Source organism: Anthonomus grandis, chromosome 22 (assembly GCF_022605725.1).
Source record: "Anthonomus grandis grandis chromosome 22, icAntGran1.3, whole genome shotgun sequence".
Taxonomy (NCBI): Eukaryota; Metazoa; Arthropoda; class Insecta; order Coleoptera; family Curculionidae; genus Anthonomus; species Anthonomus grandis.
Window position 1 is genome coordinate 26,881,802 of NC_065567.1, and position 24,421 is coordinate 26,906,222.

Sequence of the window (24,421 nt, forward strand, 5' to 3'; positions counted from 1 at the left end):
AAACACATTTTTTAACAAAAATATTTTTTTTTTGCAAAATCTTGTACGAATTTTGAAAAACGCTGAAATAGGTGTCTAATCAAATCCTCCGGAGAATATGTGCACAAATTTTCAAAATTATATCTCATTAATTTTTTGAGTTATGGACATTTTCTCAATTTTCTAGGAAAAAAAAACACATTTTTTAACAAAAATATTTTTTTTTGCAAAATCTTGTACGAATTTTGAAAAACGCTGAAATAGGTGTCCAATCAAATCCTCCAGAGAATATGTGCACAAATTTTCAAAATTATATCTCATTAATTTTTTGAGTTATGGACATTTTCTCAATTTTCTAGGAAAAAAAAACAATTTTTTTCAAAAATATTTTTTTTTGCAAAATCTTGTACGAATTTTGAAAAACGCTGAAATAGGTGTCCAATCAAATCCACCAGAGAATATGTGCACAAATTTTCAAAATTATATCTCATTAATTTTTTGAGTTATGGACATTTTCTCAATTTTCTAGGAAAAAAAAAACACATTTTTTAACAAAAATATTTTTTTTTGCAAAATCTTGTACGAATTTTGAAAAACGCTGAAATAGGTGTCTAATCAAATCCTCCGGAGAATATGTGCACAAATTTTCAAAATTATATCTCATTAATTTTTTGAGTTATGGACATTTTCTCAATTTTCTAGGAAAAAAAAACACATTTTTTAACAAAAATATTTTTTTTTGCAAAATCTTGTACGAATTTTGAAAAACGCTGAAATAGGTGTCTAATCAAATCCTCCGGAGAATATGTGCACAAATTTTCAAAATTATATCTCATTAATTTTTTGAGTTATGGACATTTTCTCAATTTTCTAGGAAAAAAAAACACATTTTTTAACAAAAATATTTTTTTTTGCAAAATCTTGTACGAATTTTGAAAAACGCTGAAATAGGTGTCCAATCAAATCCTCCAGAGAATATGTGCACAAATTTTCAAAATTATATCTCATTAATTTTTTGAGTTATGGACATTTTCTCAATTTTCTAGGAAAAAAAAACAATTTTTTTCAAAAATATTTTTTTTTGCAAAATCTTGTACGAATTTTGAAAAACGCTAAAATAGGTGTCCAATCAAATCCTCCAGAGAATATGTGCACAAATTTTCAAAATTATATCTCATTAATTTTTTGAGTTATGGACATTTTCTCAATTTTCTAGGAAAAAAAAACACATTTTTTAACAAAAATATTTTTTTTTGCAAAATCTTGTACGAATTTTGAAAAACGCTGAAATAGGTGTCCAATCAAATCCTCCAGAGAATATGTGCACAAATTTTCAAAATTATATCTCATTAATTTTTTGAGTTATGGACATTTTCTCAATTTTTTAGGGAAAAAAAAACAATTTTTTTCAAAAATATTTTTTTTTGCAAAATCTTGTACGAATTTTGAAAAACGCTGAAATAGGTGTCCAATCAAATCCACCAGAGAATATGTGCACAAATTTTCAAAATTATATCTCATTAATTTTTTGAGTTATGGACATTTTCTCAATTTTCTAGGAAAAAAAAACACATTTTTTAACAAAAATATTTTTTTTTGCAAAATCTTGTACGAATTTTGAAAAACGCTGAAATAGGTGTCTAATCAAATCCTCCGGAGAATATGTGCACAAATTTTCAAAATTATATCTCATTAATTTTTTGAGTTATGGACATTTTCTCAATTTTCTAGGAAAAAAAAACACATTTTTTAACAAAAATATTTTTTTTTGCAAAATCTTGTACGAATTTTGAAAAACGCTAAAATAGGTGTCCAATCAAATCCTCCAGAGAATATGTGCACAAATTTTCAAAATTATATCTCATTAATTTTTTGAGTTATGGACATTTTCTCAATTTTCTAGGAAAAAAAAAACACATTTTTTAACAAAAATATTTTTTTTTGCAAAATCTTGTACGAATTTTGAAAAACGCTAAAATAGGTGTCCAATCAAATCCTCCAGAGAATATGTGCACAAATTTTCAAAATTATATCTCATTAATTTTTTGAGTTATGGACATTTTCTCAATTTTCTAGGAAAAAAAAACACATTTTTTAACAAAAATATTTTTTTTTTGCAAAATCTTGTACGAATTTTGAAAAACGCTGAAATAGGTGTCCAATCAAATCCTCCAGAGAATATGTGCACAAATTTTCAAAATTATATCTCATTAATTTTTTGAGTTATGGACATTTTCTCAATTTTCTAGGAAAAAAAAACACATTTTTTAACAAAAATATTTTTTTTTGCAAAATCTTGTACGAATTTTGAAAAACGCTGAAATAGGTGTCTAATCAAATCCTCCAGAGAATATGTGCACAAATTTTCAAAATTATATCTCATTAATTTTTTGAGTTATGGACATTTTCTCAATTTTCTAGGAAAAAAAAACACATTTTTTAACAAAAATATTTTTTTTTTGCAAAATCTTGTACGAATTTTGAAAAACGCTGAAATAGGTGTCCAATCAAATCCTCCAGAGAATATGTGCACAAATTTTCAAAATTATATCTCATTAATTTTTTGAGTTATGGACATTTTCTCAATTTTCTAGGAAAAAAAAAACACATTTTTTAACAAAAATATTTTTTTTTGCAAAATCTTGTACGAATTTTGAAAAACGCTAAAATAGGTGTCCAATCAAATCCTCCAGAGAATATGTGCACAAATTTTCAAAATTATATCTCATTAATTTTTTGAGTTATGGACATTTTCTCAATTTTCTAGGAAAAAAAAACACATTTTTTAACAAAAATATTTTTTTTTGCAAAATCTTGTACGAATTTTGAAAAACGCTGAAATAGGTGTCTAATCAAATCCTCCGGAGAATATGTGCACAAATTTTCAAAATTATATCTCATTAATTTTTTGAGTTATGGACATTTTCTCAATTTTCTAGGAAAAAAAAACACATTTTTTAACAAAAATATTTTTTTTTGCAAAATCTTGTACGAATTTTGAAAAACGCTGAAATAGGTGTCCAATCAAATCCTCCAGAGAATATGTGCACAAATTTTCAAAATTATATCTCATTAATTTTTTGAGTTATGGACATTTTCTCAATTTTCTAGGAAAAAAAAACACATTTTTTAACAAAAATATTTTTTTTTGCAAAATCTTGTACGAATTTTGAAAAACGCTGAAATAGGTGTCCAATCAAATCCTCCGGAGAATATGTGCACAAATTTTCAAAATTATATCTCATTAATTTTTTGAGTTATGGACATTTTCTCAATTTTCTAGGAAAAAAAAACACATTTTTTAACAAAAATATTTTTTTTTGCAAAATCTTGTACGAATTTTGAAAAACGCTGAAATAGGTGTCTAATCAAATCCTCCGGAGAATATGTGCACAAATTTTCAAAATTATATCTCATTAATTTTTTGAGTTATGGACATTTTCTCAATTTTTTAGGGAAAAAAAAAACAATTTTTTTCAAAAATATTTTTTTTTGCAAAATCTTGTACGAATTTTGAAAAACGCTGAAATAGGTGTCCAATCAAATCCTCCAGAGAATATGTGCACAAATTTTCAAAATTATATCTCATTAATTTTTTGAGTTATGGACATTTTCTCAATTTTCTAGGAAAAAAAAACACATTTTTTAACAAAAATATTTTTTTTTGCAAAATCTTGTACGAATTTTGAAAAACGCTGAAATAGGTGTCCAATCAAATCCTCCGGAGAATATGTGCACAAATTTTCAAAATTATATCTCATTAATTTTTTGAGTTATGGACATTTTCTCAATTTTCTAGGAAAAAAAAACACATTTTTTAACAAAAATATTTTTTTTTGCAAAATCTTGTACGAATTTTGAAAAACGCTGAAATAGGTGTCTAATCAAATCCTCCGGAGAATATGTGCACAAATTTTCAAAATTATATCTCATTAATTTTTTGAGTTATGGACATTTTCTCAATTTTCTAGGAAAAAAAAACACATTTTTTAACAAAAATATTTTTTTTTGCAAAATCTTGTACGAATTTTGAAAAACGCTGAAATAGGTGTCCAATCAAATCCTCCGGAGAATATGTGCACAAATTTTCAAAATTATATCTCATTAATTTTTTGAGTTATGGACATTTTCTCAATTTTCTAGGAAAAAAAAAACACATTTTTTAACAAAAATATTTTTTTTTGCAAAATCTTGTACGAATTTTGAAAAACGCTGAAATAGGTGTCCAATCAAATCCTCCAGAGAATATGTGCACAAATTTTCAAAATTATATCTCATTAATTTTTTGAGTTATGGACATTTTCTCAATTTTCTAGGAAAAAAAAACACATTTTTTAACAAAAATATTTTTTTTTGCAAAATCTTGTACGAATTTTGAAAAACGCTGAAATAGGTGTCTAATCAAATCCTCCGGAGAATATGTGCACAAATTTTCAAAATTATATCTCATTAATTTTTTGAGTTATGGACATTTTCTCAATTTTCTAGGAAAAAAAAAACACATTTTTTAACAAAAATATTTTTTTTTGCAAAATCTTGTACGAATTTTGAAAAACGCTGAAATAGGTGTCCAATCAAATCCTCCAGAGAATATGTGCACAAATTTTCAAAATTATATCTCATTAATTTTTTGAGTTATGGACATTTTCTCAATTTTCTAGGAAAAAAAAACACATTTTTTAACAAAAATATTTTTTTTTGCAAAATCTTGTACGAATTTTGAAAAACGCTGAAATAGGTGTCTAATCAAATCCTCCGGAGAATATGTGCACAAATTTTCAAAATTATATCTCATTAATTTTTTGAGTTATGGACATTTTCTCAATTTTTTAGGGAAAAAAAAAACAATTTTTTTCAAAAATATTTTTTTTTGCAAAATCTTGTACGAATTTTGAAAAACGCTGAAATAGGTGTCCAATCAAATCCTCCAGAGAATATGTGCACAAATTTTCAAAATTATATCTCATTAATTTTTTGAGTTATGGACATTTTCTCAATTTTTTAGGGAAAAAAAAAAACAATTTTTTTCAAAAATATTTTTTTTTGCAAAATCTTGTACGAATTTTAAAAAACGCTGAAATAGGTGTCCAATCAAATCCTCCAGAGAATATGTGCACAAATTTTCAAAATTATATCTCATTAATTTTTTGAGTTATGGACATTTTCTCAATTTTCTAGGAAAAAAAAACACATTTTTTAACAAAAATATTTTTTTTTGCAAAATCTTGTACGAATTTTGAAAAACGCTGAAATAGGTGTCTAATCAAATCCTCCGGAGAATATGTGCACAAATTTTCAAAATTATATCTCATTAATTTTTTGAGTTATGGACATTTTCTCAATTTTCTAGGAAAAAAACACATTTTTTAACAAAAATATTTTTTTTTGCAAAATCTTGTACGAATTTTGAAAAACGCTGAAATAGGTGTCCAATCAAATCCTCCAGAGAATATGTGCACAAATTTTCAAAATTATATCTCATTAATTTTTTGAGTTATGGACATTTTCTCAATTTTCTAGGAAAAAAAAACACATTTTTTAACAAAAATATTTTTTTTTGCAAAATCTTGTACGAATTTTGAAAAACGCTGAAATAGGTGTCTAATCAAATCCTCCGGAGAATATGTGCACAAATTTTCAAAATTATATCTCATTAATTTTTTGAGTTATGGACATTTTCTCAATTTTCTAGGAAAAAAACACATTTTTTAACAAAAATATTTTTTTTTGCAAAATCTTGTACGAATTTTGAAAAACGCTGAAATAGGTGTCCAATCAAATCCTCCAGAGAATATGTGCACAAATTTTCAAAATTATATCTCATTAATTTTTTGAGTTATGGACATTTTCTCAATTTTCTAGGAAAAAAAAACACATTTTTTAACAAAAATATTTTTTTTTGCAAAATCTTGTACGAATTTTGAAAAACGCTGAAATAGGTGTCCAATCAAATCCTCCGGAGAATATGTGCACAAATTTTCAAAATTATATCTCATTAATTTTTTGAGTTATGGACATTTTCTCAATTTTCTAGGAAAAAAAAACACATTTTTTAACAAAAATATTTTTTTTTGCAAAATCTTGTACGAATTTTGAAAAACGCTGAAATAGGTGTCTAATCAAATCCTCCGGAGAATATGTGCACAAATTTTCAAAATTATATCTCATTAATTTTTTGAGTTATGGACATTTTCTCAATTTTCTAGGAAAAAAAAACACATTTTTTAACAAAAATATTTTTTTTTGCAAAATCTTGTACGAATTTTGAAAAACGCTGAAATAGGTGTCCAATCAAATCCTCCAGAGAATATGTGCACAAATTTTCAAAATTATATCTCATTAATTTTTTGAGTTATGGACATTTTCTCAATTTTCTAGGAAAAAAAAACAATTTTTTTCAAAAATATTTTTTTTTGCAAAATCTTGTACGAATTTTGAAAAACGCTGAAATAGGTGTCCAATCAAATCCACCAGAGAATATGTGCACAAATTTTCAAAATTATATCTCATTAATTTTTTGAGTTATGGACATTTTCTCAATTTTCTAGGAAAAAAAAAACACATTTTTTAACAAAAATATTTTTTTTTGCAAAATCTTGTACGAATTTTGAAAAACGCTGAAATAGGTGTCTAATCAAATCCTCCGGAGAATATGTGCACAAATTTTCAAAATTATATCTCATTAATTTTTTGAGTTATGGACATTTTCTCAATTTTCTAGGAAAAAAAAACACATTTTTTAACAAAAATATTTTTTTTTGCAAAATCTTGTACGAATTTTGAAAAACGCTGAAATAGGTGTCTAATCAAATCCTCCGGAGAATATGTGCACAAATTTTCAAAATTATATCTCATTAATTTTTTGAGTTATGGACATTTTCTCAATTTTCTAGGAAAAAAAAAACACATTTTTTAACAAAAATATTTTTTTTTTGCAAAATCTTGTACGAATTTTGAAAAACGCTGAAATAGGTGTCCAATCAAATCCTCCAGAGAATATGTGCACAAATTTTCAAAATTATATCTCATTAATTTTTTGAGTTATGGACATTTTCTCAATTTTCTAGGAAAAAAAAACACATTTTTTAACAAAAATATTTTTTTTTGCAAAATCTTGTACGAATTTTGAAAAACGCTAAAATAGGTGTCCAATCAAATCCTCCAGAGAATATGTGCACAAATTTTCAAAATTATATCTCATTAATTTTTTGAGTTATGGACATTTTCTCAATTTTCTAGGAAAAAAAAACACATTTTTTAACAAAAATATTTTTTTTTGCAAAATCTTGTACGAATTTTGAAAAACGCTGAAATAGGTGTCCAATCAAATCCTCCAGAGAATATGTGCACAAATTTTCAAAATTATATCTCATTAATTTTTTGAGTTATGGACATTTTCTCAATTTTCTAGGAAAAAAAAACACATTTTTTAACAAAAATATTTTTTTTTGCAAAATCTTGTACGAATTTTGAAAAACGCTAAAATAGGTGTCCAATCAAATCCTCCAGAGAATATGTGCACAAATTTTCAAAATTATATCTCATTAATTTTTTGAGTTATGGACATTTTCTCAATTTTCTAGGAAAAAAAAACACATTTTTTAACAAAAATATTTTTTTTTGCAAAATCTTGTACGAATTTTGAAAAACGCTGAAATAGGTGTCTAATCAAATCCTCCGGAGAATATGTGCACAAATTTTCAAAATTATATCTCATTAATTTTTTGAGTTATGGACATTTTCTCAATTTTCTAGGAAAAAAAAACACATTTTTTAACAAAAATATTTTTTTTTGCAAAATCTTGTACGAATTTTGAAAAACGCTGAAATAGGTGTCCAATCAAATCCTCCAGAGAATATGTGCACAAATTTTCAAAATTATATCTCATTAATTTTTTGAGTTATGGACATTTTCTCAATTTTCTAGGAAAAAAAAAACAATTTTTTTCAAAAATATTTTTTTTTGCAAAATCTTGTACGAATTTTGAAAAACGCTGAAATAGGTGTCCAATCAAATCCACCAGAGAATATGTGCACAAATTTTCAAAATTATATCTCATTAATTTTTTGAGTTATGGACATTTTCTCAATTTTCTAGGAAAAAAAAACACATTTTTTAACAAAAATATTTTTTTTTGCAAAATCTTGTACGAATTTTGAAAAACGCTGAAATAGGTGTCTAATCAAATCCTCCGGAGAATATGTGCACAAATTTTCAAAATTATATCTCATTAATTTTTTGAGTTATGGACATTTTCTCAATTTTCTAGGAAAAAAAAACACATTTTTTAACAAAAATATTTTTTTTTGCAAAATCTTGTACGAATTTTGAAAAACGCTGAAATAGGTGTCTAATCAAATCCTCCGGAGAATATGTGCACAAATTTTCAAAATTATATCTCATTAATTTTTTGAGTTATGGACATTTTCTCAATTTTCTAGGAAAAAAAAACACATTTTTTAACAAAAATATTTTTTTTTGCAAAATCTTGTACGAATTTTGAAAAACGCTGAAATAGGTGTCCAATCAAATCCTCCAGAGAATATGTGCACAAATTTTCAAAATTATATCTCATTAATTTTTTGAGTTATGGACATTTTCTCAATTTTCTAGGAAAAAAAAACACATTTTTTAACAAAAATATTTTTTTTTTGCAAAATCTTGTACGAATTTTGAAAAACGCTAAAATAGGTGTCCAATCAAATCCTCCAGAGAATATGTGCACAAATTTTCAAAATTATATCTCATTAATTTTTTGAGTTATGGACATTTTCTCAATTTTCTAGGAAAAAAAAACACATTTTTTAACAAAAATATTTTTTTTTTGCAAAATCTTGTACGAATTTTGAAAAACGCTGAAATAGGTGTCCAATCAAATCCTCCAGAGAATATGTGCACAAATTTTCAAAATTATATCTCATTAATTTTTTGAGTTATGGACATTTTCTCAATTTTCTAGGAAAAAAAAACACATTTTTTAACAAAAATATTTTTTTTTGCAAAATCTTGTACGAATTTTGAAAAACGCTGAAATAGGTGTCTAATCAAATCCTCCGGAGAATATGTGCACAAATTTTCAAAATTATATCTCATTAATTTTTTGAGTTATGGACATTTTCTCAATTTTCTAGGAAAAAAAAACACATTTTTTAACAAAAATATTTTTTTTTGCAAAATCTTGTACGAATTTTGAAAAACGCTGAAATAGGTGTCCAATCAAATCCTCCAGAGAATATGTGCACAAATTTTCAAAATTATATCTCATTAATTTTTTGAGTTATGGACATTTTCTCAATTTTCTAGGAAAAAAAAAACACATTTTTTAACAAAAATATTTTTTTTTGCAAAATCTTGTACGAATTTTGAAAAACGCTGAAATAGGTGTCTAATCAAATCCTCCGGAGAATATGTGCACAAATTTTCAAAATTATATCTCATTAATTTTTTGAGTTATGGACATTTTCTCAATTTTCTAGGAAAAAAAAACACATTTTTTAACAAAAATATTTTTTTTTGCAAAATCTTGTACGAATTTTGAAAAACGCTGAAATAGGTGTCCAATCAAATCCTCCAGAGAATATGTGCACAAATTTTCAAAATTATATCTCATTAATTTTTTGAGTTATGGACATTTTCTCAATTTTCTAGGAAAAAAAAACACATTTTTTAACAAAAATATTTTTTTTTGCAAAATCTTGTACGAATTTTGAAAAACGCTGAAATAGGTGTCTAATCAAATCCTCCGGAGAATATGTGCACAAATTTTCAAAATTATATCTCATTAATTTTTTGAGTTATGGACATTTTCTCAATTTTCTAGGAAAAAAAAAACACATTTTTTAACAAAAATATTTTTTTTTGCAAAATCTTGTACGAATTTTGAAAAACGCTAAAATAGGTGTCCAATCAAATCCTCCAGAGAATATGTGCACAAATTTTCAAAATTATATCTCATTAATTTTTTGAGTTATGGACATTTTCTCAATTTTCTAGGAAAAAAAAAACACATTTTTTAACAAAAATATTTTTTTTTGCAAAATCTTGTACGAATTTTGAAAAACGCTAAAATAGGTGTCCAATCAAATCCTCCAGAGAATATGTGCACAAATTTTCAAAATTATATCTCATTAATTTTTTGAGTTATGGACATTTTCTCAATTTTCTAGGAAAAAAAAACACATTTTTTAACAAAAATATTTTTTTTTGCAAAATCTTGTACGAATTTTGAAAAACGCTGAAATAGGTGTCCAATCAAATCCTCCAGAGAATATGTGCACAAATTTTCAAAATTATATCTCATTAATTTTTTGAGTTATGGACATTTTCTCAATTTTCTAGGAAAAAAAAACACATTTTTTAACAAAAATATTTTTTTTTGCAAAATCTTGTACGAATTTTGAAAAACGCTGAAATAGGTGTCTAATCAAATCCTCCGGAGAATATGTGCACAAATTTTCAAAATTATATCTCATTAATTTTTTGAGTTATGGACATTTTCTCAATTTTCTAGGAAAAAAAAAACACATTTTTTAACAAAAATATTTTTTTTTGCAAAATCTTGTACGAATTTTGAAAAACGCTGAAATAGGTGTCCAATCAAATCCTCCAGAGAATATGTGCACAAATTTTCAAAATTATATCTCATTAATTTTTTGAGTTATGGACATTTTCTCAATTTTCTAGGAAAAAAAAACACATTTTTTAACAAAAATATTTTTTTTTGCAAAATCTTGTACGAATTTTGAAAAACGCTGAAATAGGTGTCTAATCAAATCCTCCGGAGAATATGTGCACAAATTTTCAAAATTATATCTCATTAATTTTTTGAGTTATGGACATTTTCTCAATTTTCTAGGAAAAAAAAACACATTTTTTAACAAAAATATTTTTTTTTGCAAAATCTTGTACGAATTTTGAAAAACGCTGAAATAGGTGTCCAATCAAATCCTCCAGAGAATATGTGCACAAATTTTCAAAATTATATCTCATTAATTTTTTGAGTTATGGACATTTTCTCAATTTTCTAGGAAAAAAAAAACACATTTTTTAACAAAAATATTTTTTTTTGCAAAATCTTGTACGAATTTTGAAAAACGCTGAAATAGGTGTCTAATCAAATCCTCCGGAGAATATGTGCACAAATTTTCAAAATTATATCTCATTAATTTTTTGAGTTATGGACATTTTCTCAATTTTCTAGGAAAAAAAAACACATTTTTTAACAAAAATATTTTTTTTTGCAAAATCTTGTACGAATTTTGAAAAACGCTGAAATAGGTGTCCAATCAAATCCTCCAGAGAATATGTGCACAAATTTTCAAAATTATATCTCATTAATTTTTTGAGTTATGGACATTTTCTCAATTTTCTAGGAAAAAAAAACACATTTTTTAACAAAAATATTTTTTTTTGCAAAATCTTGTACGAATTTTGAAAAACGCTGAAATAGGTGTCTAATCAAATCCTCCGGAGAATATGTGCACAAATTTTCAAAATTATATCTCATTAATTTTTTGAGTTATGGACATTTTCTCAATTTTTTAGGGAAAAAAAAAAACAATTTTTTTCAAAAATATTTTTTTTTGCAAAATCTTGTACGAATTTTGAAAAACGCTGAAATAGGTGTCCAATCAAATCCTCCAGAGAATATGTGCACAAATTTTCAAAATTATATCTCATTAATTTTTTGAGTTATGGACATTTTCTCAATTTTCTAGGAAAAAAAAACAATTTTTTTCAAAAATATTTTTTTTTGCAAAATCTTGTACGAATTTTGAAAAACGCTGAAATAGGTGTCCAATCAAATCCTCCAGAGAATATGTGCACAAATTTTCAAAATTATATCTCATTAATTTTTTGAGTTATGGACATTTTCTCAATTTTTTAGGGAAAAAAAAACAATTTTTTTTCAAAAATATTTTTTTTTGCAAAATCTTGTACGAATTTTGAAAAACGCTGAAATAGGTGTCCAATCAAATCCTCCAGAGAATATGTGCACAAATTTTCATAACTGTATCTGTTCAATTTTTTTGAACTATAGAAAATAAAATTTAATTTTTAAAATAAAAATTAATAAAATTGATTGGAACTGATGTTGATGATGAAAAACAACATGACTGACTGAATCCAACAGATTTTTTACATTTTCCGGGACATCCTGTCTATGTTACATAAGGGAGCAGAAGAATTTTAGAAAGGCTAATGTGAGGCATTGGCAAACACTACTGTTGTAGATTGTCCGACTGTGGGAGGACCCACGAACACTAGACTACTGAAATATTCGTTCCGGAAAATTTCTGCCTCTAATAAAAATCTCAGTATTCATGCTAACACGCGAACTCCATTTTTAGCAGATATGTTTCCAATAAAGGCGAAATGGAAAATATACGCGATTTCAAAATGCGAGCAGACATGCTACCTCTATATATAATATTCGTCCCGCTTCGTTTCCGGCTCTCAGATTCGTTCGTTTTACATTATCCATGCAAAAATCTAACTATAATATAAATATTTCATGGCAAAGACGCATTTTACCGTTTCCGAATCGTAGTGGAGAGATATGGCTGGGTATAAGGAGAAAAATGGATTGGGAACTGGATAAAACGTTCTTTATGACTTTATGAATAATAACCGATGGCATCTTTTATTTTAAAATTTACTTCCATTACTTATTTATGCATAAATTTATAATTAAATGAAACTGTCTGTGTTTACCCAATCATCAAAACCTGTGAACTAATTAAAAAAAGACAACAACTGGTAAAATACGTGTTTTTCCCCTAAAAAAAAGTCTAAAAATTCACTCCCAGTTGTCAATAACGAATTTGGGCTATTTGATAGCGGTTTCACCGGAAAAATTCATATTTCAAATGACGACAAATGCAAAACATATTTTATCGTGAGGGGTGATTAAAAAACGGGACACGGACCGTCGGGTTTTTCATTCGGCCATTTCATTTTTGACCGCTTTTAAACACTTACTCCCGATTTTATTGGCTGCCAATAAAATAATATGAGTGTGATATCAATCGGTGAATTGATTTTTTTTTAACTTAGGGTTTCAGTTACGTCAAAGGAAATCTTAAAAAAAAAGTATATGTTAGTTGTGCTTCGTCGCACGTGTTCTCCTAGTTTAAACGAAAAGAACTGCCTAACCGAGCTAATCCGATTTTTGCCTGAAAACCGTCATAATAGAAAGTTGAGTCAAAGTTACAAAGCGCTTGGTAATCGCGTAAAATGGCGTCCTTACCGAGCCCGGAACGGGGTCCCGCTTTGTTTCGTGTAAAATATAATTTACAACTTTACAGGCGGAGCAACTTTCGAATAAATTAGTTACGCCACTACTGCGCGTAATCGAATTAGAAAAAAAAGACCCTTTTTTCCATCTTAAACTGGATTTGAATTTTTTTTCGCCCATACCCATAAACAATCCTGAAGTCCAGTTCATTCAATTTATAACAGCAACTTGTTTAAAAAAAAGTCAGAAGTTATAAGTGCTTCAGCTCTTGAGTTCGATTAAAGAAAATAAAATTATGCAAACGGGTGCATAAAGTTTCAGTCACTCGAAACCAATCGTTATCAGTGCGAAAACCGACATCATAAACAACCGTCCACGTCCACGCGAAACACGGTTTGCGGGATTCCGGAAATTTACATGGACTAAATTAAATTTACAGGCAACGGTAATTAAGGGAGTCTCTCTCTGCTCTCCTGCAGGACTCCCCGGTGTTCCCTTTCTAGCTTAACCGACACAACCGGTTTTGTCTCTCTTACCGGTGTCGAAGCCCGGCAAACACCAGCAAATTGTAAACTGTGCACTAGTTATCCTTATTAAGGCTTAGTTTACACACCACCGACGCCACTCGTTAATAGCGGCGGTCGCCCTTAGTTGGAACAGGGTCGAACTAATTTCCATAGAAACTGTGTTCGGTTGACATTATTTCTATATACGTTTTATTTTACAGAAGGATTTTTTCAAATAATTAATGAATATTTACGTTTTGTTGAGTCAAGAACCGTACATTTTCGATAGAGCCAAGAATCATTGTCCATCACTATAGTCTCTTTCAAATAGGTAGAGAGTAATAAAACCTTATTAAGTATGCAAAAGGGGTACAGAGTAACCTTCCAATAATGTATGCCACTTCTATAGTTTGCATTGCGAAATTAATTCTTTTTTATGGAGTGCACCCCGAGTTTTCCTGATTTTGAGTCGGTTTATGAGCTTTCCATGGATACACACTGAAATATATCATAAATAATTAAATTATAATCTTCGTCATCTGATGAAGAGCTGTCACCACCCTATGGAATAATAATTAAAGAATCAACCGCCTGACCGATCAAGATGTCCAGAACATTTTTTCCTTTCCTTCGATGACATGTTAAACTGCTTTGCAACGATCTCAAATACGTTTAGATATTTATTATAGAAAAAAAAATTAATTCAAATCCTTTGGGAGCCTTTTTCATTTTTTTTAACATTGGACTTTTTAAGTAATTTTTACAAACAGTTATAGCCACTATAAATCAATTTAGTTATTGATTGTTAATATCTGGACAAAACAATATAAAAATTCCTTGGGAATTTCAGGAGATACGGGAATCAAAAAAATTAATAAGAATAACAATAAGAATAGAAATAGAAATAACAACAGCAAAATATTATGTAATTAACGTGAAGGCGCAAAACGAATAATACCTTCCGCTAACAGTTTGAGCAAACAGCTTTATTTAAATATGGCAGTAATACTGTTACACAATGTATATTTTAGCGGAATTATTCGAGATAGGGGCCCCGAAAGCCGAACCGCTAATTGTCTTAATTTGTTAAATTCACCGGCTTCTGGGAGTTCTCGGAGGCGACGACGACGACGAAGACGACGTCGAGGAAAATTCGATAAACAGCCCCCGTCTGCCTGGTCTCTACTCTGTATTATGTGTGGTCTGTAAAATGGATGTTTCAGAGGTATACGAAGTCTAAGGGTTCTCATACACCTTGATCTCATACAAACGAACCAGTTTATGTAGGAGGCTTTAATCGAAGATAGAAAAATTATTATTTCATAAAAATTTACCGTTTAATAAATATACCTTGACCATACCGGGTGGTGCGTCGCCGAGCGGAACATAGGAAATCTCATGTAAATTTTAAGGAGGTCAATTATTGGCTTCCCTGTACTTTCTACAAAAAACATGTAAGATAACTTTTTGAGGAGACCAATCTGGCAAACCCTAGTGCAAAGTTTCAAAAAATTTTAATAAGCGAATCTTAAATTATTCAATTAAATGTAATTGCAAAATTAGCAAATTTTCGGTTCAGGTAAAACCAAATGGGCACCAGTAAAATGAATATTGTCACTGACGTGAGGAAAAGTGTCAATAAATCAGTGACACTCGATATTTGAAAACAATTAATTTATTGATTATTCAAACGACGAAAAAATAGCCACAATTAAGTGGCATTATGCGGGAAACAGTTTTAGAGCAGTATCTGAAATGTTTTCAGTTTATTTCCTCACCAAGCCTATTCCGTCCATTTCAACTATTAAACGTATTATCAATAAGTTCAAGTCCAAAGTTACCGTAATAATTAATTGTAAATGTTCAACTCAGGATATCGAAAATAGAGCCGAAGAAAGAGAGAACAGAGATACTGAGTGTGGAGGAAAACAAGATGGTTAGTACGACGGTTCTTGGGCAAGAGGTAAATAAACATCATACAACGGTACTGCGCACTTTAAAAAAACACAAATATTATTCGTATAAATTCGAAAAACATCAAGAGCTGCAGGAAGGAGATGAAGAGCGAAGAATGGCATTTTGTTTTGAAATGATAGAAAGAGCAAATCATGATAGGAATTTTTTAAGAAATATTTGTTTTACCGATGAATGTACATTTACCCTCAACAATGAACTAAATTGATCCCCTTAAAATTTAGATGAGATTTCCTATGTTTCGCTCGGCGACGCACCGCCCGGTATAGCTCCTAGACTAAAAAATAAACTGTAATTAAACATAATTTACTTACAGCATTACATAAAAGGCACAAAGACATCCACACCGTATTCATCTTACTACAACACTAAATGCCACCCAAATAAAACAAAACAAAACCGCTTTCCAAATACGCATTCAACACTCAAATAACACAAACTTCTTATCTACCAAAATTTAATAAAATCACATCGCATAATATACATTCCAGGCGAGTGAATCTAAGGAACCTTAAACCTACATATGTCTGGGACAATTTGAAATAATAATACTAATAGATTGGTGAAGGCGCATATTTCAACACACAACAAATCCGCACCTCGGAGCGATTTGAAATAATTCTTAATAATCGGCGAAAGCGCCAGTCATATTTCAGTTATTTCAATTATTTCAAATTGGCTCGGACCCCCGTTTAAGGATTTGCCGAGAATTATTTGCTCCAAACCGTGAAACCGGCGATAACGTTGCCAATAGAACCGCATTCATCAGTAATCCGATTATTTTTCACGGTACTACCAGTGTGTTTTTAATAATTTTATATTAAAAGAGTGTAAGATGCGGCAACGTTGTATCGTTTCGCTTCATGGCGTGCATCGAAGTTTATTATATGAACTACCGGGTGATGCGTCGTTAAGCGAAACATAGGAAATCCCATGTAAATTTTAAGGTGTAAATTATTGGCTTCCCTGTACATTCTACAGAGAAAATGTAAGATAACTTTTTGAAGTGACCAATCTAGCAAACCCTCGTGCAAAGTTTCAAAAAAGTTTTAATAAGCGAATCTTGAATTATTCAATTAAATGTAATTGCAAAATTTCCAAATTTTCGGTTCAGGTAAAACCAGACACCAGCCACCAGCAAACAATTTGTTATAAAGCTTTGTCAAATCTGACGTACAGCCGAATACAAGAAATGTTTTTTTTGGCTTGGTGGGAAAATAAACTAAAAATATTTCAGATACTGCTCTAAAACTGTTTCCCGCATAATTCCACTTAATTATGGCTATTTTTTCGTCGATTGAATAATTCATACTTGTTTTCAAATATCGACTGTCACTGATTTATTGACACTTTTCCTCACGTCAGTGACAATATTCATTTTACTGGTGCCCATTTGCTTTTACCTGAACCGAAAATTTGCTAATTTTACAATTACATTTAATTGAATAATTCAAGATTAGCTTATTAAAATTTTTTGAAACTTTGCACAAGGGTTTACCAGATTGGTCTCCTCAAAAAGTTATCTTGCATTTTTTCTGTAGAAAGTACAGGGAAGCCAATAATTGACCCTTTTAAAATTTACATGGGTTTTCCTATGTTCCGCTCGGCGACGCACCACCCGGGAAACGGATGATAAATATACCAATAGTTTCAATTTAAAAAACTGTATTTTTGAACCTAGATAATGAAAAGCTGCCTAGAACCAAGAAAAAACTTACATTTTTTCAATACTTATATACTGAATTGAAATACTAAATACTGAGAAAAGTATAGATACAAGAACTGTAGATATTTTTATTACCTTTCTGCAAAAAACTGATTTTTACTAATCCCACCCTTACCCCTCTACCCGCCCCACACAACTTACCAGTAAGAAATTGTTTTCAAAAATCATTGTTTTTCAAAATAATACGCATGAATAACAGCTGATTTCATCGTTAATAGCTAATCTAATAGCTCAGTTTGTTTATTTAAATTTGATATAACTATATATACGTACATTAATACAATTTTAATACAATTGGTTTCAGATGATTTGGGTGCGAACCAAAGTTATGGATTGGTTTCCATACAGTCATTTGGGTAAAACCAGAGCGACCGTTCAACACTATCTAGTATTACATCTTTGGGTGCTGCTGGAGAGAAGAGTTTGGAAATGATTTTGTTGTTTTCAGTTAACAGTTAACCGACATACTCGTCTATCAGGTATTCTTCAATATGGATACCGGTGGTGGTATTCAACCACTGCTGCTTTACTACTTTGATTACAACATCCGTATACTAGCAGCATGTTTGTGTATTCTTGATTAGTATAATCAAACAAGACACTAATTTGTGCATATTTCTATCAAACTGGAGCATCTATTTTAACAGAATAAAAAACGAAAGTAAAAAAAAAGTATCCATGGTACTCGACCTACTACTCGACCTAATGTTGATAAAATGAGGTAACAATGTGACACAAAAATTGTGATTTAGATTTATTTGCAACTAGTAGCAGAAGTATAGAAAAGTCAATTCCGTTTATTTGATTTGTGTGCTTAATATGATTCATTGATTAATCTTCTGATCTTTGTATTTAGTTTCTTATTTTTAATTGTATTGATCCAACTCCGGACATACGACTGAATGCACCAACCTGTATAGTTACGGCTCTCGGCGTTTTGGACCTTTAAAATGGAGTAAAAGAGGAAGCGGCAAAAGGGAGCAAAAGGGGAGTCCCTAAGGGCATTCCCGCCTCGCAAACACAATTGATATTCAGCCGGGATCTTTCTATATCAGGTTTGCACACTTCTTGTTTTGTCGGATTATCCGTATACACGACCTGCTCGGTACACGGGGAACGCATAAATTTCAACAGCCGTTTTATATTCTTATCCTTTGCCGTTTAACGTTCAGAGGATGCGTGAAGGCAACGGGAAATACTACCTACCAGAAAGAAGTATACAGTTTTTATTGATGTCTTACATAAAGAGGCGAGAAATATGGACGATGCGGTAATAAAAGTAACGTGGAATGGTTATTACGACACATAATTCGGTTATAACGATAAATCTAGTTTAAATTATTAATAAAAAAAATCAAGTGTTAGTAGTGCTCATTTACTTATCTTCTTTCTGGTTTGTTAGCGCTTATTTTAACACCGCGTTTACACAGCGTAATAAATATACAACGGGAACGGAAGAGAACGCATCGGTAATATTTACACAAGAAATTGCCAAGATCGCTGTTTGCTAAAAGCAAACTTTTACCCGGAGAGAAAAATGAATTGTAAATAGAAAACACTTTATTTTTATTGTCGGAACTAAGCGGAGGTGTGTTTACACTGGGCTAGTTTGCTTTGGCCGCTGTTATTTCTATGTTTAGAATTTACTCATAGCGAGTAACGTTTATTTATTTTTTAAATATTATAAACATGTGATAACTCTCTTGCATGGACACATTAATAAGAAAATTTCACATGCCCGATCGATAAACACTTACCCCAATTATAGCATTTAATTCGGTCATAGTCACTTGCTTTGCTCGTTCCACTGCTGTCGCGACCTGCTGTTGGTGTTCTTGTGAAAGAAAAGGTAGAATTTGTGCTATAATTGCGTTCAGTCTCTTTGCTATTTCAGTCTGTAACAAAATAAATCGAGTTTAATAGGGCGGAAAATTATTAGTGGGAAATTCATTCATTAATCATCAGTTTATTTTAAATATAAAAACACCATCGTATACAATTAATATAAATGTTCTTTAAGCTATACATTCCTAAAATATAAGTAACTTGTTATGCAATATTATTTTTTATTTATAAAATTAGTTAAATATTATTTTATAATAATTAAGGTTACTTTAAATGAATTATTGTTTTTCATTAAACTACGTTAAAAGTAACAACATAAAAAATTTCACTCCAATTTGATAATATTCCGGTGCGGCATCAAAGACTAAAACACGAAATATTTTGATATCGGTTAATTTTACCGGTAAGCAACTTTGGATTAAGGTAAGTGGCTTTTAATCGGTTATTTTGATCTCAGGAATATGTCCTAAGATTTTGTACAGACTTTTTAGAGACACCTCGTATAATGGTAGTGGATGTATTTGAACGTTCAAAAACATTGCAGAAAATGTCCTAATAATTTCTAAGAAATGAATATTTTTTTAAACTGATTGTAACATTTTAAAATCACTGTTACAAATAACTTTTCACGACAAAAGTATAACTAGTAATAAATGGAACCTATAGTTTGGCGAATTGAACAATTGTTTTATTCTGTAAGACACATCGGCTAATTTACCTCACTTAAGCTTCTTTTAGATTGTGTTCACCTTTTGTACCTTGATTAGAGCTTCCGAAGTACCCCTGATAATTACATTATTTGGATGTTTTCATAATCAACACTAAACACTGCTGTCGGAGATTCAGTTAAGGTGCATTTGCATTGTTTTTGTACGTTGCAGACTTGGGTTGGGAATAGGTTTTAATTAAGCATAGTATTATTGGTAGAATCTAACGAATAGGTAGACACCGTTAGATTGGGTTTTAAAATATATTTTAATTTATTTTCTTCCGCTCGGTAAGCGATGATGCCGCTTTAAGCTTACCCTTTTCAATTTAGATTAACAGTTGTATTTTTTGATAACTCGAGGTTTCTTGGTCAACTTTAATCTTGAAAATTTCCTTCTCCTCCAAATCCTTACCACATAAAGATGTTCTAGAAATCCAAGACCAAGTATAAAGTCTTTTTTTAAAAGACCACGTGAGTCCATCAATAATAGGATTTCAAAGATGTTGTAATTAGGTGTACTGTTGTATTAGGGCTGTTTTCCCGGTTTAGTGTGCTTTCGTAGCAGTTTTACTTGGTTTCCACTAAACCCTTCTATTTAGGTAAATAAATATACCTATAGAAATGCTAAGTTTTAAAAATATATGTGTTTTTTCTTAAAATGTTGTAATTTTAATGGGATTTTTAGTCCCGGGGGTTCTTAGGTCAAAGGAAACCACAAAAATCAGGAAAGGGGGAGTCAGGGGCTTCAATCTGAACACCTTTTAATAATATTTTAATAATTTAACGGAATCGCGAAGTTAAAGACGAAGCACTTTTTTATTAAAGGGTAATAAATGCAGTAATCATCATAGGAATAATTCCAAACGACATGTAGGTTTCAAAGAATGTTATGCATTTCCACAAATAAAGTAAATATTTAAGGCGTTCGATATTCCAAAAAAACAAACAGAATTTTACGTGGATCTCTTTATGGCCGACGTAAAGTTACTGAAAATTATTTTTTGTAGTGCAGGAGCATGACGAGATCACCATATATATTTTAGCGATTATCACCCCTAAAATCAAGTTTACTCCTTCATATAAACTTGTTTACAAGCTCTACCGTTAATTACCCGCGTGAAAATTAGAGAGATAAAACCCAATTAAGTGTAAATCTCTGTTTAACAAACAGCGAAGATCCCTACACCGGCGGCCGTAAAGGTTAAGCACGGGGGCATCGTCAACTTATGAATATTATTATTCTCGCATGGGGGAAAATGAAAACGTCACCTTGTGCCTGGTAAACACACCTGGGGCCCCGCAGAAAGAGGGCGCCGGCCCGCACCACAGCCGGTAACATACATTCCGAATCTGATAAATAACACACCCTTCACGTAATTTATTCAAGAGGGATTTCGAGAGCTCCCCTTTGACTAAAAGAACGGGGAGATGGAACGGAGGATAATATTGTTTATTGGAGGTTCTTTTTTTCCAAATATACAGGGTAGCGGTTATTAATTCCGACCTAAATGGGCACGTTTTCGAACTAACGTCTAATTTATTCCAGTTTTCTTCAATGACGCCCCAATTTATTAATCCCCCTTCAGGCTTCACCCTTCGTTCTTGTATCCAAACACAGCCGGCCCTAAACCAACTTTAATTAACACCCTTTGTGGTCGGGCACCCCTTCTAAAAAATGTAACGTATCCATTCATCTGTATATGCCACCCCAACGCCTAATCTCCCTATTGTATAATTGAAATCGTAAGGGAAAATCAACAAGAGTCGGGACCCTTTAAATTTAATGACGATATAAGCAGGATCGGTGGGTTGCAGCCCTTGTTTCCACGCTTGACGGATTGTGTTTAAGGGTTAAATTTAGGGCTGTGGGGTTGGAATTTTTATTTTTCGTATTTGAGGAAAATTTGTTCTTCAATGTAATGGTAAGGGGGTCAAAAGAGGGTAAAGAATGGGGGGGAAACTGAAGACGGCGGATCCTTTGTGTATCGTTAAAACCGGAGCCTCGGGGAAAGTGGCCATTGATTCGATCATGAACCGTTTGAATCGATGTGCGTTTTCCATTATACTTTTTTACACTGAAATGTTTCAGTATAACGGTCTGCCCCATACCTTTATTATACAAGGTGCTTTTTAATATTATAACACAAACAGGAACGCATTCTTTATACAGTGCGAACGTAAAGGTTGGAATAAATTCATTTAAAATTCAGGGGTATGTTCAAAAAAAAAACGCTCGGACATGTCGATTTTTATTTTTAACTGCGGGTTTTCTTACTATAATTTTATGTATACAGGGTGGCCCAAAAATAAGTTACGGTCATCAACGTAATTTTTTTAAATGTAAACACCTATTTTTATTTTAGATTTAGGTTCTACATCAAATTCTAAGTACATTTCATGTACCATGTCCTATACCTAAACTCGACCGTTGACGATTGAACACAATAAAAGGCTATTTTTGGAAGAGTTATTTATACCAAGCAAGAATACATAAAAATATTTTAATTAATTTATTAAGTGTTGAAAATGGCTGCCACGAACCTCTTGGCAATATCCCATCGTCGATGCTGAAATTCTTGTAAAACGTTATCGATAACAGAAGGTTCTATCAATCTTATTTCTTCCGTTATTCTAATTTTTAAGTCTTCAATGTTGTTTGGCCGATTAACATAAACTTTGGACTTAGAAGATACCCCCACAAAAAAAAATCTAAAGGAGTCAGATCCGGCGATCTGGCCGGCCATTCAATTGCACCCCTCCGACCAATCCAACGTCCAGGGAAAACGGTATCCAGGTACTGGCGCACGGGACGAGTGTAATGGGCTGGAGCTCTATCTTGCTGATACCATAAGGAATTATCTAATATATCCGGGTCTTCTGGATCGGGGTATAAAGTGGCAAGGCATGGAACCAAGTCATTTTCTAAAAACTCTAAATACCTCTCACCATTCAAGTATCCTTCAAAGAAAAAGGGCCCTATAACCCTGTTTTCAATCACCCCCGCCCAAACATTTACTTTTTGAGGGACTTGGCTGTGGCACTCCATCATCCAATGCGGATTTTCAGTAGTCCAATATCGGCAGTTTTGCCGGTTTACACTACCATGAAGACAAAACGTTGCCTCATCAGAAAATACAATTTTTTTTGAAAATTGTGGATTAGCATGGCACAAGTCCATAAGTCTCTCACAAAATTCTAAACGCCTATCTGGGTCATCTTCATTTAGTTCATGAACCAATTGAACTTTGTAAGGGTGCCATTTATTTATACTTAACGACGGATGTCTGGGATATCTGATTTTCTAACGCAATATTGCGAGTCGTTTTATGGCAATCTTCTTCAACTGCCAGCAAAACATTTAGTTGCTTCTCTTCTGATATACTTGACCGACCTTTCGTATAATTATCCCTGACATGACCCAAATCCCGATATTTCTGTTCTATTTTACTGACAGTACTTTGAGATATACGTGGCCTATCAGGATACTTGGCATGATAAATTTCACAGACTTCCATCTGAGTGCGCATCCTGTTTCCATAACCAATCATCATCAAAATCTCTATTCGCTCTCGCTCACTAAGACGTACCATTTTTTGAAATTTTAATTTTATCTTTTGATATACTTAACACAAGCAAAACTTTGCTTAGGCATCTAAATCAAACTAAATTCACTCAAAATTATTTGATGTCAACAAATTGTGACAAGTTAACAATCAAAAACACCAACCACAAATGTAAATAACCAAACAATAACTGATAGGTTGCTTGATATAAATAACTCTTCCAAAAATAGCCTTTTATTGTGTTCAATCGTCAACGGTCGAGTTTAGGTATAGGACATGGTACATGAAATGTACTTAGAATTTGATGTAGAACCTAAATCTAAAATAAAAAATAGGTGTTTACATTTAAAAAAATTACGTTGATGACCGTAACTTATTTTTGGGCCACCCTGTATACATAAAATTATAGTAAGAAAACCCGCAGTTAAAAATAAAAATCGACATGTCCGAGCGTTTTTTTTTTGAACATACCCCTGAATTTTAAATGAATTTATTCCAACCTTTACGTTCGCACTGTATATGTCTTCAACAACAAGTGAATCAAATAGGAACTTTTTTGTTTGACGTAATATTAATAAAACTGCATATAAATTGTGAGTAAAAATCTCGGCATTTCTTAAAATTTGCCAAAGTATCTCTTATAATTTTTTTTATAAAAATATTTGTACATCCCAAATAGCTCTGTTTGACCAATGGACATCCAATTATTATCCAGTATATCCAAGTACAAGGAATGAATATGCATTGCACTGCACATCCAATGGATTACCTACCTACCGGTTTAGAATATCCATTTGTATTCTTATTATTGTCCAAAGTATTGATTTCTAAAAAATGATTAAAATTGCTTTTGCAACCGTTGATCTATTTTAAATTATTTT

General features: G+C 30.0%; 1 protein-coding gene across 1 annotated transcript in view; it reads right to left on the bottom strand.

Moving 5' to 3' along the window:
- Window positions 1-24,421, bottom strand: part of LOC126749148 (transducin-like enhancer protein 4) — a 99,155-nt gene that overhangs the window by 42,395 nt on the left and 32,339 nt on the right. Inside the window, exon 5 of the mRNA XM_050458819.1 lies at window positions 19,181-19,318. Coding sequence (XP_050314776.1) covers window positions 19,181-19,318 — 138 coding nt within the window. The remainder of the gene's footprint in view (window positions 1-19,180; window positions 19,319-24,421) is intronic.